Source organism: Corvus moneduloides, chromosome 3 (assembly GCF_009650955.1).
Source record: "Corvus moneduloides isolate bCorMon1 chromosome 3, bCorMon1.pri, whole genome shotgun sequence".
NCBI classification, from domain to species: Eukaryota; Metazoa; Chordata; class Aves; order Passeriformes; family Corvidae; genus Corvus; species Corvus moneduloides.
In genome coordinates, this window is record NC_045478.1 from 97,281,259 (window position 1) to 97,297,604 (window position 16,346).

A 16,346-nucleotide genomic window follows, 5' to 3' on the forward strand; every position below is an offset into this window, starting at 1 on the left:
TGTTGGTTTCACATAGCTGTAGGAAAAGAAGAAAAATTCAGTTGATACTCTGAAAATTTTCACAGAAAACTGATATATAAATTTTGTTTGAAGTCAAGGGGCTAAACATGGGATTTATTACCACCACTGTTTAAGTATCAGTGACATCCAAACTCACTCTAAGCCAGGGTTCCCACCATTTCTTCCACAAACATAACGAAGCATCCTTCAACTGATGGATTTGGCAGGTTAAGGAAATTAAGTTGCAGAAAGCACCACCTCAAATCCAGAAACCTCACAGAGGATCCTCTGCCTTCCAGCCTGAGCCCTGGGGGATGCACAGGTCCTTGGCTCCCGGCAAATACAGCCCAACCAGACAAAAAGAAAGGTCAGTCAGAGCTCTCATGGGCCACCTGGGAAAGTCAAGTAACACCAGGAAGCCCCCAGTCAGTGGACTTGGGAGACAGTATTGACAAAAGAGTCAACATCCTATTAGTGAAGCTGCTGAGCACCTCCCTCTCAGTATGATTAGTGTCATCGTTTTAACTAAATTATTCTCTTCAAGGTTTCCTGGAGCCAGGCCCATAAACCAATGACCCAATAGTCCACTAGGATTATTTCCTTTTCACAAATTATGTACACAACAGAGATTCTATCAGTCAGGACTGGGGGGGGGGGGAAATCAAGATTTTTTTCTTTCCTTTTATTCACCTCCCCCTGTTCTTAAATACATAAGCCCTCAAGAATTGAGAGCAGTTTCCTGCTTTTCTGTATTTGGCACATACTAGTCTGACTATGCTAAACAGAATGCTTCCTCATGCATAAAGCATCAATTCTCTCCTCCTCATGCTTGTGCAAGCTCTATCCAAACAACCTGAAGAGACAGGATGTTTAAATTCAAAAATCATTCCCTGGAAGGCATAGAAAAAGGAGCTTTTTCAAGAGCATCACCTGTGCCTGAAAAGCAACCCAAAGCATTATGCTAGCTTTGCCTATCTCTCATGACCCTGTGTAGCATTTCAGAATAACACTCATCCTAAGCAACTTTCATTTAGGGCTGTGGTGATAACACAGCAAACCCTCAAAAGAAATTCTTCTCGAAAATACTTCTGACAGCAACAAAACATTGAGACATAACAACTATTTCAGGAGTTCCCCCATTCTCCTCCCTAGAAATCAAGGGTAAAACTCCAAAAAGAGCAGGATCTCAGTTTTTAGCCTCAACTCTAACACTATTACTGAAATTGAAGCAGATTTGACCACTGGCACTACAACAACCTGGTGAACCAAATGGCACCATGTGTTTGTGTTTGATGGTGGTGTTCCCTTCTTCCTTGTGCACTGCTCAGACACAGCACCTCTGCTCCCTACCATGGCTTCCTCAAAGCTAGAGGCAAACCTCATGCTCCTTCTCTTCAAATTTTACAAAAATGGTTTAACACCAGTAAAAAGCATTCTTAATTGTTACTGAAGTAAGCTGGCAAAACAATCGTGTATATAAATATTTATCTTTTAAAATAAATATATACACTTATATACATCTATATATATATAATATATACACATTTTATATGTGTATTATATATATTTCATATGTATTATTATAAAGAACCAAACAATGTCTCACTTTAAAATACTCTCTTCCTATTCCTGCCTCAACTTGTGGGTTTTTGGAAGTTCAAGATTTTCAAATGAAAAGTTACATCATGGGATGCAACATTCAAGAGGGTAAAAACATTTGTAAAAGGGAAGCATACTATTCTTATTAAAGCACAGAACATATAGTAAAGTAATAAATTATCTGTTCCTTTTTTTTTATTTTATTTATTATGCAAGTAAAGGAGAAATGACATTTTCCAGAAGCCCTATAGGAAAGAGAAAGGAATCTAGCACATGAATTCATAAAAACTGGGCATTAGCCTGCTTGAGCCTTCAAAAGCCTGAGATCACAGATAAATTAAACAAAAAAATTTAAAAACAGGAGACAAAATTGTACTTGCTACCCCTTGACTCACAACCTACACAGGTCAGCTTACCACGGCCAAGGCTTTCCTCCCTCTCTCCCATCCTCACCTTGCAGGTAAAAAAATATGATAAAAAGATGCTGTTCCTCCAAATACTAAATTCAACCCACAGTCAAGTTTTTTTTTAAATTTTACGAAAGAATATTTTGCATCTTGACACATGTAATGCCAGCAGACAAAGATCCCTTGAGCAGGTATATTGATCAGAACAGATCCTCCTGTTGAGCACTTCCAGACATGACACACATCAGCCACTTCAGAACTGTGCACTAGGTCTTTAACAAAAGCCCAGTTTTGTACTGACACAGCCACAAACTGTGAAGATCTCTAAAGTGTTTTTTCAGGTCTCATAAACACAGACTTACATGCTATTAACAAAAACGTCAAGAATTCCCAGTATAGAGTATGCATAAAGCACTTCCTTAGCATTGTCTTTTGTGCGCCCAAGCACCAAGCCTCAATGCATCACAAGTAGCAGAACAATGTGTCACAGCCCCAATGCCACAGAGTACCTTTTTCTCCTTGTACACACTTTGTAAAATGACCCAATCCTCTTGACCACGATGAAAAGGTGACTACTTAAATTATTAGATGCTTAGCATTGCCCTAGCAGCCCAAACACACACCAGCATCATTTTAATCTAGACACATGGAACAATACTGACTCAGGGAAATGTTCACCCTGTAGAAGCAGCAGACACGCTCACACAGACTCCTCCAAATGTATACACACGTGTGCTCTCAAGCAACCTGCCCTCCCCACCAGAGGAGCTGACAAGATGCTCCTAGAAACATAGTCTCTTTGCCATTTCACACATTGAAATGTACGTGCTGAAGTAAACGCTCCTTTCCCAGGAAAAACAGAAAATAGTTGTTCTAATTAACTCATACCTTAGAAATCCCGTTCACTAGCAGCAAAACAGAATAAATTAGCTCTTCACCCACGATCAGGCAGTGAAGAAAAGCTTTATTTAAAAGCCAGGTATATTGTTCCAGCGAAGTGCAAGCCAATGACTTCAAGTGACATTTACTTTGGCAACCTCACACAAATCAAGATCACCCATTCTGCCTTCAAAAAGGGATTTTGGATCAACCACAATAATGAGACATTGTTCATTCCAAGTATGCCAGTTCACACAAATCTGGTTTTCAATACAGAAAGTCACAGACTAAAACTATTTCAATCCTCCTGGGAAGAAAATAAGCTTTTTGTGAAAGTTGGCAGTGTCCCTTGCCTTTTCTTCAGTTAAGAGAACAAAGTCGATGCAGGAGAGATGGAACTCACCCTGCAAGAAATACCGTGAGAGCACAGAACAAACTGTGTTTTGCAGGGTTCTGTGAAGCAGAGCAAGTTGGGTGAGTGAAGCAGCATCTGCCTTCCCATTAGTCCCTGAAACAGAGCCCAACCAGCTCTAGCTCACACCACACTGGCTCTCTCAAATCCTCCTCCCTTCCAAGCCCAATATGCTGTGTGCTGCACTTCTCCATTTCTGAGGAGCTGTTTCACAACCAATCACAACTCTGAATTTCAGGATTAGAAACATTTCAAAGGCAGTTGGGTTAAATCTTCCTATCCTCTCCTATTTAAAAATCAGCCTTAATCACTGCTTACACACAGTAAGCTTTGGTAATCTTCATGCAAATGTATTTGGGTGTTAATTCCTGGGACAGGTAATAGAGATGGATGTTCTTTCGGTAACTAGAGAATTTTCCTTGAGCTAATTGAAAACAGGCATATTTTGAGAAATGCATTCTACTGCCAATAGTCTAGCAGGGAGGCAATGCAAGAATGATTTATGAGCTGTGAATATCACGTAAATCTGTCGTCAAGTAAAAGGTTCATCTCTGCACAGAATAACTTCAAGTACTCAATTATCAACACTCTTAATTTTACATATTTCCTAACAAAGCAAAAAAACCCACTGCATACCCCAGCCCTTTCACAGAGGTTATTACATACCAAGTGAATGGGTATCACTTATATCTAAATGCAGCCAGAAAACCAAGGTTCAATTAAAACATTCTTAAATTAGATTATTTCATGTTTTCTCCAAGTCTTTTACCGTCCCATTTTCACATTACTTTAGCATTCACCACTTACTTTGTGGCCCAAGGGGAAGGCAACAGTTAGTCAATCCTGGAAGCTAAAAGAGCTTTTTCATCTATAACAGCTGCTGTATACCTCCTCTTTTTACTGCCTGTTCCAGCAAGCTTTTTAAAATTCATTTCAATTTGAGGCCTGCATATTACAGAGACAAGAAAAAAAACCTTTTTCTAGGAAACTTTCAATAAGTGTCAAGCACTTGAACAACTATCCTGATTCTTGATGGAATTACATTCCCCAACTTCTTCTGAGGCACGCACAGTCTTCTTTTGTTTTTCATTTAGGAGAAACTACTCTTGAGCATCTGGATCTCTCAGGTATCTTGTGTCTATCACAACTGTACTTCAAGTAAAGCTGAAGCTATTCTATCTGCACATACTCAGTCTCCTAGCCAGATGCAAGCTCTGACCACGCTGAACACAGCAGATGACTATTTGTATAGCTGCAGGCAAGTCTGCATATATCAATGGCTGAAAATCCATTCAATGAGGAAATGAATTTTTTTTTCCCTAATGAAAAACCACACTAAATACTTTAGTAACCATATTAAAATCTTTAATTTAAATAAAAAAGTTTTGGTATTTGGTGACCACCAAATTGGTTGGACAGCACTGCCCATGAAAAAAACCTGGGCTTGCAAGTTCATTTTCCTTGTTTGTGCCTAGTGGAAAGTACAGTTTAGTCTCTCAAGGTACAGAATATGCCTAAATCCTTCACCAGCACCTCCAAGAGACTTAGGAAAGAAGTGGTGCTGATTAGCTCTGGAAGTCCTGTCAGAAAGCAGGCACAGAAGAGCAAGAAACACAACAGAGTATTAGCAAGTTGAGGGGGAAAAGAAAGTCTGTTTTCGTAATTGATGAGTTTTGCATGCCCATTTTAACTCATAAACAGTGGGCTGTGATGATGAATGTGGCATTGTACTCAGCATGGTAGGAGATTACAAACTGCTTTAGTGAGGGTCTTTGGGAGTTGTCCCATAATTTGGCAGTAAATCAGGCAGGACGAAGATGAGGCACGGCTGAACGCAGCAACAAACAGACTAGAGAGGCTCCACACGCTACTACTATCATTTCTTCACAAGTCATTTGTAAAATGACTGCTTCATTTACTTCTGCTGTAAACAAAGATTTGACCCTGGCATCATATCTGGCTGAAGAGAAGTATTAACAAAGCTCTGAATACTCTCCAAGACCATGACTCTTGATTTCAGCCCTCTACACTCAGCAAACATTCAAACATGATGCCTAAAGCACTTTGGAGCTTGACAAGAATTGGAATTTGCATCCAAGAGTCAAATTTCAGAAATCTCAGTACAAAACTTTGGTACTAGATAATTAAAAGCCACATGTGTATGCATGCACATGAATATGGATGGCTCCAGGCAGAAATGGACAGATCTGCTTTTGAAATGCTGATCCTTCAGGATTTAATTTCAAAACTGTTGGGTTTTTTTTTTCCCCAAAGCAGTTAAAACAGCTAATTTGTAATTAAATGCTCGCTTGCAGTTTGCTAATGGTGAGAAGTTACACTCGCCAGAGACTCGGTCCTGAGAAGAGGTCAGTGTACACAGCCAGTACAGCACAGGGACCAACTCAGCAACTCAGCATATTAACAGCAATATACACTTCAGAACTGTAATTGCTATCCAAAACCTATTAATTTTGAAGGGATTCTTACAAATCCATAATTACAGAAAGGCAAATCCTCATCATAAAGCAGTGAAAACTATATTCACACAGTCCTAGAGGGAGCACTTTCAGCGGCTTGGCTCATTAGAAATGTATTCTTGCATTAAACACGAATATCAAAGACAAATATTAATGCAATACCTCAGAGCCAGGCTGAAAACTGCATTACAGCAGGGAAGATGTAGCTATTTAATTGGATCTTCTATCCCTGCACAGTGGAAGGCAACTGGAGCCCAGTGATGGCGTTTTGCATTCCTTTTCAGGTATCAAGCACAGCTCATTATGAAATCCTATTCTCCAAAACCCACACCATCTATACCATGCAACACCTGAGAATATTGTGCATCAACCTTACCACAGTGATCAGGAAGAGAATCCATTTATTCTTCTACTATCCAGTCGCCTGAGCACAAAAGGACTGGAAACCTCAACAGTACTTGCTGCTGCTTTTCCTTCTAACTTGGCATTTCCTTAGCACAGCTTCAGTGCAAAAGAACAAAGCAAACCACCTCAGATGTTTTGCTGGAAAAGGAATATGGCTATGAACAAAGGTTAAAACTGAGAACTTGAAACTGCTCAGCAGAGGTGTGGCTGCTGAAACCTGACATAGTTGCGTCACCAAGATTTTACTTTGGCAAACACAGCTTCCTGAATTCAAACAAATCATAGACAGAACTATCTTTTGTTCCAGCAATAAGCAATTATTGCACAGACGTGCTTTCAAGGTCACTAGCGGGAAGAGTAAACTACACCAGGATGTGTCAGTCATAAGTAATGCTTTAAAAAAGTTAACACCAAGCAATACATATTTAAAGCCTTCCACACTTAGCAGGAGACAAAGTGCTTACTTCCTTCCAACTGACCATGCATAAACATGAACAAAAATACCCTTAAAAAAGGCAATTAATATTTCATAGGCTCATATTATTCTCTATTACACCTAATTTTTAACATTCATTACAACCAAAATTACTTTTTATTACTCTGGCAAAATAAAACAAAATTAAATGTATCTTGTTTTAATGACTTTGGTAGAAGAAAATGTTGCCTTCAAAACCATTTTAAGAGAAAAATATTAAACAGGGACTTATTTTTCTTCAGAACTCTACTGCAAAAGAAGCATTTTTGTATTTGTTAGTGTAAGGCTATGTAAGCTATATCAGTACAATTAAAAGCACGAGAGCACTTTAATTACAAGTACTGCTGTATTTATGTTAATAAAAACATTTACTTCTAAAAAATGTAATGTCAAAGGTTTCAACCGTTCCTAAAAATGTCACTTAATTCTTTTCAGGAGGGCAATAAATGCATTCAGATTACCATTGACAAAAACAGGCCTAAAGAAAAAAACCACAAAGAAAAGCCAGTTTTAAAAACAGACATGGCACAGAGAGCATAAAGAAAAGAAACACAAGAGCTTTAGAAGAGATACAAAGCACCCTTCTTAAGGATGTTAAAACAACTTAATTAAGAATGAGGAGGAAGATCATCCCACTTTGGTCTGGCAGGGAGGTCTTACACCCTTCTTGAAGTAGGCTGCTGATGCCTGAGGTTAGATAAAAGACACTGGACTAGACAGAAAACAGCATGTTCTCACACTGAAGGTCACTAGGTGTGTGGAAACTCCTACTATGGGCATAATATTAACAAAATGGTTATTAACGTATTAACAACATAATGGTTAAAAACAGCAGTTTCTTTTAACTCACCTGCCTTGGCATCCTTCAGTTACAACAAACTGAATATTGTCAACTGAATACCTAGTGAAAATGAAGAAAATTATGTGATTCCTGGGGGCTTTTTGCCTTGGACCAATGCATGAGCTGTCACGTCTAATGCTTTGATAGATGTAACTATATTTCAGAATGTACACCCATACATCAGCTTTACTGTGCTTCAGACAATGCACCACTACCCAAACATTACAGGAGCATTTTCTTAAGACACTGTTCACCCGTGATTGCTATATTTAAAAATGCTTTCAAAGCACCTAACACGGGCAAATCATTACTGAATATCTCACAGAGTACCAAGCAGAAGAAAACAACTTGACCTGTTAGATTTACTGCCTTCAGTGAACACACTGTCTCTCAATGCACACACACACGTGAACAATGATTAACTCCCGTAATTCAGTGCAAACAGTAATAAAAGACAGGTTTCTTCCCCCAGGCAGAAAAGTCCAAGTTAAAGCCCCTTCCTTTCGCAAGCCTCAGAAACATGTATTGAGATAACACTTTGGCACAGGGCCTCGCCTTGCCCCAAGTACTTTACATACAGACTTTGAAGTGTGGGGTTTCTACTTGAACACATCTGCAGAAGCAATTCACACATCAAGGATTTACACATACCCCTCTAGGTAAAAAAAACATCACTAATTCACTATAAATGCAATAGGCATGTAAACTGCTTTGCAGATGTGCTCGGTAACACACAGTGAATGAGAGAAGAATACTTGTTAAGTGCATTATAAAGTTTAAAGCCCATCTGAAAAAGTATCTCATAGCATTTGATGCTTACTAATAGGATTTAACCTGACCATCAAATATTTAAAAAAAAGGTTTATTTCACAGGTATGAATTACAGAACTCCCTGTGCCACAGGAGGGAGACACAACCACCAGCCACCATCTGCCCTAGATTAGATGGAAATCTCAAGGAGCGACCAGGAAATACAACATGCTCAACCTGATTTCAACTAACTTACATTTCTCTTTAGTAAGAGAAGAAAAAAGCCAACACTTGTATTTGACAACTTCAGGACTGACTCTCGTACACCACACTGTGCTCAGCCCCCAGATTTTTATTTGCATATTTGAGATGGAAATTCATGTGCTATGGGGCACATCTCAACTCCTGGCAAGTTTTTTCCCTGGTGACAGCAGTGGCTGCAAAGCAGGCAGAATTGGGCAGATGAAGGCATTGTGGCTCCAACAGATACCAGTTCCTGGAAGCACTTGAACAGCTAAGGCAGTTCAGTTTCCAGCCAGAGCAATCCCTTTTTAATTCTGTTTATTTTCACAGAGATAACAGCCCACATCATTTCCATTGATGCTACAGCCTCAGAGCAGCTTCTTAAACGTTGGAGAGACATACTCATACATTCATAAGACAAACAGTCCCTAATGATTTTCCCAAGCACAAGTCAAACAAGATACGAGTCAAAGCATTTGATTTGGGCGTTGTGTTTGTCTGTGTGTTGCAGGGGGCAAGGTTGTTTGTTTTTATTGTCTGCTTCTTTAAAAGGAAGTAAACGAATGTTCGTCCCATCACCCCTGACACACACTGAGGTCACAAGTTGTCCATGTGGTAGGGCTGTACCTCAGAAAACCATTAAATCTGGTGAGACTACTGGTGAATCTATCCTACACCATGTATCAGAAAAGGGGAATGAATTTTCTTCCTCATTTTTGTTGGTAACACATTCAGACATACTTTATTCTGGAGGGGGCTGAGAGGCAAGAACAACAAAAACTAAAAACCACACCTCTGAAATTGGCCAACGCCCAAACTCATGATAATTCCACACTTTTCTAAAAGCAAAATGTTGTTTACTGTAACACCTCCTACTTGCCACTCATACAAATGTCTAAATCGTCTGAATTCTCAGAAGAGTTCTCAGCTTCAGTGGCCTCTGAAAGTGGCCTTGTTCAATGTAAACACTGATTCTGTGAGAACAAGGATAAGGAAAAAAAAGTGGGTGGGAGTATTTCCTCTTCCTTGGATTTAGTTTGTCTGAGTGTCCATTGTTCACAGGAGATGCTCTACCTTTCCATTGTCTCATACATTTTCCCCACCCCCCCTTTTTTTTTTTTTTTTTTTTTTTGATACCTTGGAGACAAGCACTAAGATAAAGCATTCAGTTTTCCTCCATGTACTTAAAATTTGACTGCCCAATTCAGGATTTAGAATCTACATCAAGGTCCTCTTTTATCTGTAAACTCATGTTTGTCCTGCCCCCTTGCTCCACAAGTTAAGACAGTAATTAAGCCTCTGTAAATCCTATTAGTCCAACATGCTGTCCTTGTCTCCTCGTTGCTCACTCACACTGCTTCATCAGGTTACTCTATATTTTCTCATAAACTTGCCTAGCTTTAACCAAATAACTAACTTTTCTTATTCTTTTTGTTCTTTCACCATGTTGCTCACACTGACAGCAAAATGGACGTTTGGAACAAAACAATCTCATCACCCCTGACTTCTACCAGAATTCTTTGGCATATCCAAATTGGTCACAACATTTGGCTGTGTTTCAAGTACCAGCTTGAGTATCGTTTTATTCAACAGCCTAAAGTATGACAGTGATTCCCTCTCATTGACAAAAAAACCACCACACCATCAAACAAACAGAACAAAACATCTCCACAGAATTAGATAGCCCCACATAACTTTTTCCTTTAACTATCTATTGGAGAAGGAACTATTTCACTTCCTATTTTTGTACAGTAACACATTGCAAAGCAGACCATCTGCTTCATAGACTTCTCACCCTTCTGATTTCCTTCCCATACATTTGCCTGATGTACTTTATGGCTTTCTGAATTGGTTTCGTTAGGGTTGAATTCCCCTTTTCCGAAGGGCGTCTGTTGACTCAGCCTTGATGTGCTGCTCTCTCTTCCTGCTTCCCTTTTGTCTTTTTTTTTTTACCCCCTCCAGACATATGTATCCTTTCTGAGACCGGATGTTACTTAAACTTTTATGACCTAAATTTAATTATTCAAGGTTCTTTGCTTCCCAAGTCAAACTGTTGATGGCACACTTCTATCTGAAGGGGTAGGCAGACAGGAATTAAGCTCCTTCCTCCACACATCCACTGGGCTTGTTTGGGCAGTGCAGGGCTGAGTTGTCAGCTCAGGGTGATCACTTTAGCAGTACTCTTTTATCTCATATTTAGGAAAATATCTAGAAAAACTTCTCACATATTAAAAACAAACAACATGTCTTAATTTCCTCTAACACAAAGATTTTAGAAATATTTTTGACTCAGAGATAATCTGCTTTTATTTTAAATAATGGACAGAAGATAGAAGAGGAAGACCTTCCCAATTTTTTCCTCATCACAGCTGGCATGTCTAAGTTTAGATAATTACAACTGATGTAGCAGAACCTGGCCAACCCCAATCAGCTGCCTCTGTACTTACTGCATACGAAAGGCAGGCATTCAAAACTGCAGGAACCTGTTAAAGCAGGTTGTGCAGTTCAGCTCATCTTTCCAGATAAGTACATACTGCTGAAATTCCCTAAATAACTTTTAACACAGGATTATATAAAACAGTTCTTATACAGGCAAAAAAATACTGCTCCTTCATACTCAGTGTGGTAAGGAACACAGAGTAGCAGAACACAAAAAATGAAAAGTGTCATACCAAATTAAGAGTTCTAAAATTCTATGGCTAATCAGAATTAAGTATGAGAAAATGTTCCATTAACCATAAACAAAAACAAACAAAAAACCCAAATAAAACCCAACAAAAACAAAAAAACTCACCCCAAACTCTAAGATACACAACTCCAATTATACCTCTGATACTCTATGTTTCAATAACTAGTTAAGGCTGGGAACATTCATTTTGTAGATTAAGTACTTTTCAAAGACTCTGCACTATACATTATAAAATTGAGGTAAAGAGCAATGGGCTCATGATTAAACCCCTTGTAATATAATTTGATGTAAAATTCAAACCACAACAAAAAAAATTAAATAAATATGAATCAACATTTGATTAACTGTAGACCAGTAAAGTTCATGAGAACATCAAAAGCCAATTAGATGCATCATTTCTACTCTGCACATTTATAAATGAATTTGGTTTTAATACAGTTTAACAGAGTACGAATGGTAATTTCAGGCTCCTGTACATGGCAGTATCCAGACACCTTTAATTATTTAGAGACAAAAATCTATTTTGCACTTTTGAATCTATTCTGTGGATTACACTTAAATTGAAATTTTGATTCAAGTAATGAAAATAATTATCATGAAATACCCTCAATTCTTTGTCTCAATTCACTTTGGTAGATGTGCCAGACTTTTACAAATGCTCAGACAGCAATGTCAGCTCTCTATGCAAGTTTTGAAAGCACACACACATCTTCCTTAAAACAAACAAACAAAAACCCCAATACCAAACAAACAAAAAAACACCAAAAAAAAAAATCTTATTCAGAGTTAGTTTCTGTTTAACATTTCAGAGGGTGAAGACCACCTGTTTCATGGCTACCTACTCCCTGATTCCAAGACAGGAATAAACCACCTGAGTAAAACTGCAACTGTGCCTCTTCTGTAGTATTAGAATCATACTCTAAAACATTTCATTCAGCTGTTTCTTTTTTTAATCTGAGTTAAATGTAGTCCTGTTTATTCAAGCATACATATTCCACAGTTCAGTACCTCCCCAACAAAGTAACATACAGTACAGCCTACCACTGCTGTCTACTGATGCTTTTTAAAGCAATCCTACTCTGCAAGTTGTGTTTGCAGTGTATTTCCAGCAGCTGGGTCACTCAAGTCAGAGTTCAGATATTTGTACACATTTCTAAACCCACTTCTGTCATCCCAAGAAATGCCAGATGAAGATCACAGCAGTAAGTACTGGACAGACAAAAGGACACAGGGACTTGACAGAAAAGGTTTAGAGTTTTGGCCAGTTGCCACCTGTTTTAGAAGAAATGAGAGAAGCACAGGAACGAGCAGGGATGTTCCACCCTAAGCAAGGTCCAACCAAGGCGATGAATGCCTCAAAGGAAATACGTGCATGAAACAGCACAAGCAAACTTGTGTGTGCATATGACTATCTTAACAGACATGAATGGCATTTTCATTGCTTTCTCTTCTTTTAATTTACACCTAAAAAAAACCCGCAGTGAGAAACAGAACAGAAAATAAATACAAGTCTCGAACACTGAAGCTGACAGTTCATTTATGGACATTATACTTTCATCTCACATCTCCAAGCTAAGCTTTAAACACTTAGGTCAATAGCTACTTAGCCTACTGGAAACCCCATTCATGCTCCTTTTTAAGTATTAATTATATTAAGGCAACACACAAAATTCACCAAAGCAGAGAACAAAAAATATTATTCTACAACTAAAGCAGAAGAGAAAAAAGGAATGCACAGTTACTTTTAAGCACCTCTGTGGAAGTTGTGAAAGATACTACATACTACAGTCCCTTAGTCAACTTATGAGCAAGTACAAGCAATAATGTATAATTGGTATTTGGGATGCATTTATTGCTGATTTTCCAAGAGATTGTCTCTAGTATACAGAATTAAAGAGACTTGTGATTTCAGATTAGTCCTGTTAGAGTAAGTTAAAACGAAAAGTATCTCAGTGAGTCCTTTCATGAAATGGGCTCATTTTGCTCCACTGCCAATATAAAAAATATTAAAAGCTGTATCTCAGCATTGATTCAAACATCAACAAGTGCAACAACCCATTCAACTTGGAAAAGTTACAGTAACACCTTTTTTACAAGGTCTCTCCTCCCTTAACAGCAAACTTAAGTCACACAGTGATCTTTCCCTTACCCTGTACCAAATTTCTTAACTTCTTTTTTGTCCTGCCCAGTAAACAGGTAATAAGACTGCATCATGTCCAAAGTAAGCAATAAAATAAGCTTTGACTTTCCAAAACTCCAAAACATCTATATACAACTTCACTTGTAAAAAAATCCAAATACACAAAAAAAGGAATCAATGCACACCCATTAAAAAAAAAAAAATTCACATGACACATTCATTCTCCAATTCCCCTCCCTGTGAAACAAAGAAACCCAAGAAAGTAGATGGACACATAAATAACCTTTCCAGAAAGCACATATTTAATTAGACCAGCACTTGTGCTGAATCAATCAAATTCAAAGTACTATATTTTAGTTAAAGCTAACGCTACCTCTTCTCCTCCACACAAACAATCCAAATTCCCCCTGAATTTAGACCAGTGCATAAAAGTAGATGTGATATTTTATAAACTGAATGATATTATTTGTGTGTCCATACATGGGGGGGGGGGGGATGTGGCTCAAAAGTTAAACTCGTCAATAGTCTTTAGGGAATCAGCTGAAGGACATGTTCTTGCACAATGCATTATTTTAAGCTTGCTGAAAGCTGATGCAACACACAAAATGAACATCTTCCTTTCTTATTTTTAGCATGGGGATCCAACTGCTGCCCCACGCTACATCAAGGGAACATGAAAATAATCTTCTAGTAAGGAAGAATTCTGCATGCTCACTAGACAGGATAATTACACTGCCTGTACAGTACATGCTAATTGTACTTGGCTACAGACAATTAAACAAATACACTCAGAGGCTCTCCATCTGACTTTCAAGCCACATACAGTGAAATTCACATTTTATAAATATTTAACTGGAAGTAGAAATGGTAAGGCTTATCACAGCTTCATGCAACCAAATCAATTAACAATAGAAACCCTTAAGACAATACAGGTAAGGGAAGCTTGCAATTACTCACAAAAACCTAACTGGAACAGACTGCAACGCAATTTCCCAGCTTCTGGAGCAAGTGCCCACATGATCTCACCAAATCTCGCCAACAAAGAGGAAGAAGCTGCTAGTCCCTGCCAGGAGCTTGTTTTAAGTACCTGCCTGCACCTGGGGAAACAAAAAGATTCAGCAGCCAAGCCAGAGGAGCAGAGGGATGGAGTAGAGCAAGAGACAATGGTGGAAAAAATGCCAGCATAGCACGGGAAGATTTCCAGCTCTTCAGTTCTGATGCTACAAAGTATTACTTGCAGTCTGACCTTTATTTATATGTAGTCACACAAACGTTCAAACTTCAGTTAGCACTTAAAAACACTGAGGAAAGTAGTGGCAATTTCTGTGTTTCTCTTTTGCTCTGTGGTAAATGCACAGTGACTGCAATGCCAGTTGGATGAATCTCAGGGACTGAAGCTGAATTGCTTTGTTGCTACTCAACCCCACCAACTCCATCTAACAAACCCATAGACCAGGATCAAATTTTTATCACAAGCTTTTTGTGCTTATTTCTAACAGCACAAAAGACAAATTAACCAAAAGCTTGATATGAGTGTTCCTCAAACTGATGCAGCTGCACAGTAATGACCAGGTGACTAATAATTATTATAATAGCAATTATATTCTCAAAAATTATTTGATTTTTAAATTTCACTCAGACTGACAGACTAACATGTTTGAAGCACTTTTTTAACTGCAAATCTAAGGTTGTACCCAGGGGCACAGATGAACTTCAGAACTACCTAAAGGTTAGTGGTTTCCTCCAACCTAAAGTTACTGACTTGTGTCAGAAACTCAAAGATTGCACTTGATCTTTACTAGGTCACCACAAAGACCAAGATTTCCAATGATTATGTACAGCGAAAACAGAACACATGATTTGTCCCTGGGGCATCATAAGGGAAATTCCCAACTCCGTGCAAGCTTTTCCTTCTCAAAACCCTGCCCCAATTTTCCCCAACACCAAAGTCCTCTCTCACTGAAACAAGAGTTTAAGGTGAGCTTGCAGCTCCTTCCAGCAGATACACCTTGCTGCTCAATTCCATATTCAACTACTGCAAGGTGAGTTTCAGGCAACATGTACAGAAAGCGGGGAAAAAAAAAAAGCCCCTCCCAAAAGCACCAAAACCCAAAAAGAAACAAAACAAAGAACAAAACCAAACAACAAAAAACAACAACAACAAAAAAGCGCAAAACCCACCCACTTTCCACTGTCAACGATGGAAAAAGTTTTAAAAAGATAAACATCTTCCTTTAGGTTAAACTAGATTGCAAGTTGACAGCTGTCACTTTTTCCCTGTATTTGACAGCAGATTATTTTCAGAAGCATCACTGCTCCTCAAGGTATGGTGAACAGGCTTCTACTCAGAACTGAAGGTGTTCTTTTTATTGTAAGTGCTCCTGCTGGCATCAATCCAGCACCTTAAACAATTGATCCAGCACCTATACATCCAGCACCTTAAGCAACTGATCATTATTTTCTGTGCTTCCAGCAAACTTGAGTGTTTAAGAATAAAAGGTCAATGCACCTCCACTTGCATTTATATTTTTTTACATTTGACAAGTCAATGTCTCTAGTACCATGCACAGCTGTATAAATTCATTTCTGGAATTTTTTCCACATTCATTCCAATAATTCTTAGGTTTTTATTTTCCTTACACAAAAAAAAAAAAAAAAAAAAAAGGCTATTTGGAAAAAAGTGTTCCACAGCTCTTTATAACCTTCAAAAACATTGTAGCAACACTCAAGAAAAAAACAATCACATGCAGATTTTCAAGAACAATTTTTTGCTCATTTCCAGCACACTAGTTCTGATCTCTGCCACCAAATTTTCCTTTGCAGGTGATGTTCTGACCATTACATTTATGGCATACTGAAAATGTATGTTCATTCATCAAGGTGCCTCACAGAAGATACTTTTCTTTCCATTGATTGTGTGGAATTTAAATCATCTACCAAACACTTGTCCACTAGTAAAGTCAACATACTCATGTATTTTTTGAAAATCAAAGCTGCTTGGCTTAATTAAAGGGCAAGCAAACGCACCT

At 38.4% G+C, this 16,346-nt stretch overlaps 1 protein-coding gene across 2 annotated transcripts in view; it reads right to left on the reverse strand.

Moving 5' to 3' along the window:
* Nucleotides 1-16,346, reverse strand: part of EML4 (EMAP like 4) — a 149,285-nt gene that overhangs the window by 107,922 nt on the left and 25,017 nt on the right. Inside the window, exon 1 of one of the 2 annotated variants that reach the window (XM_032102874.1) lies at nucleotides 6,151-6,190. The exons of the other annotated variant lie outside the window; for it this stretch is intronic. Within the exon in view, the coding sequence (XP_031958765.1) occupies nucleotides 6,151-6,175 (25 nt within the window). The 5' untranslated portion in view covers nucleotides 6,176-6,190. Of the gene's footprint in view, nucleotides 1-6,150; nucleotides 6,191-16,346 lie in introns of those variants that run through there. 2 annotated transcript variants of the gene reach the window in all.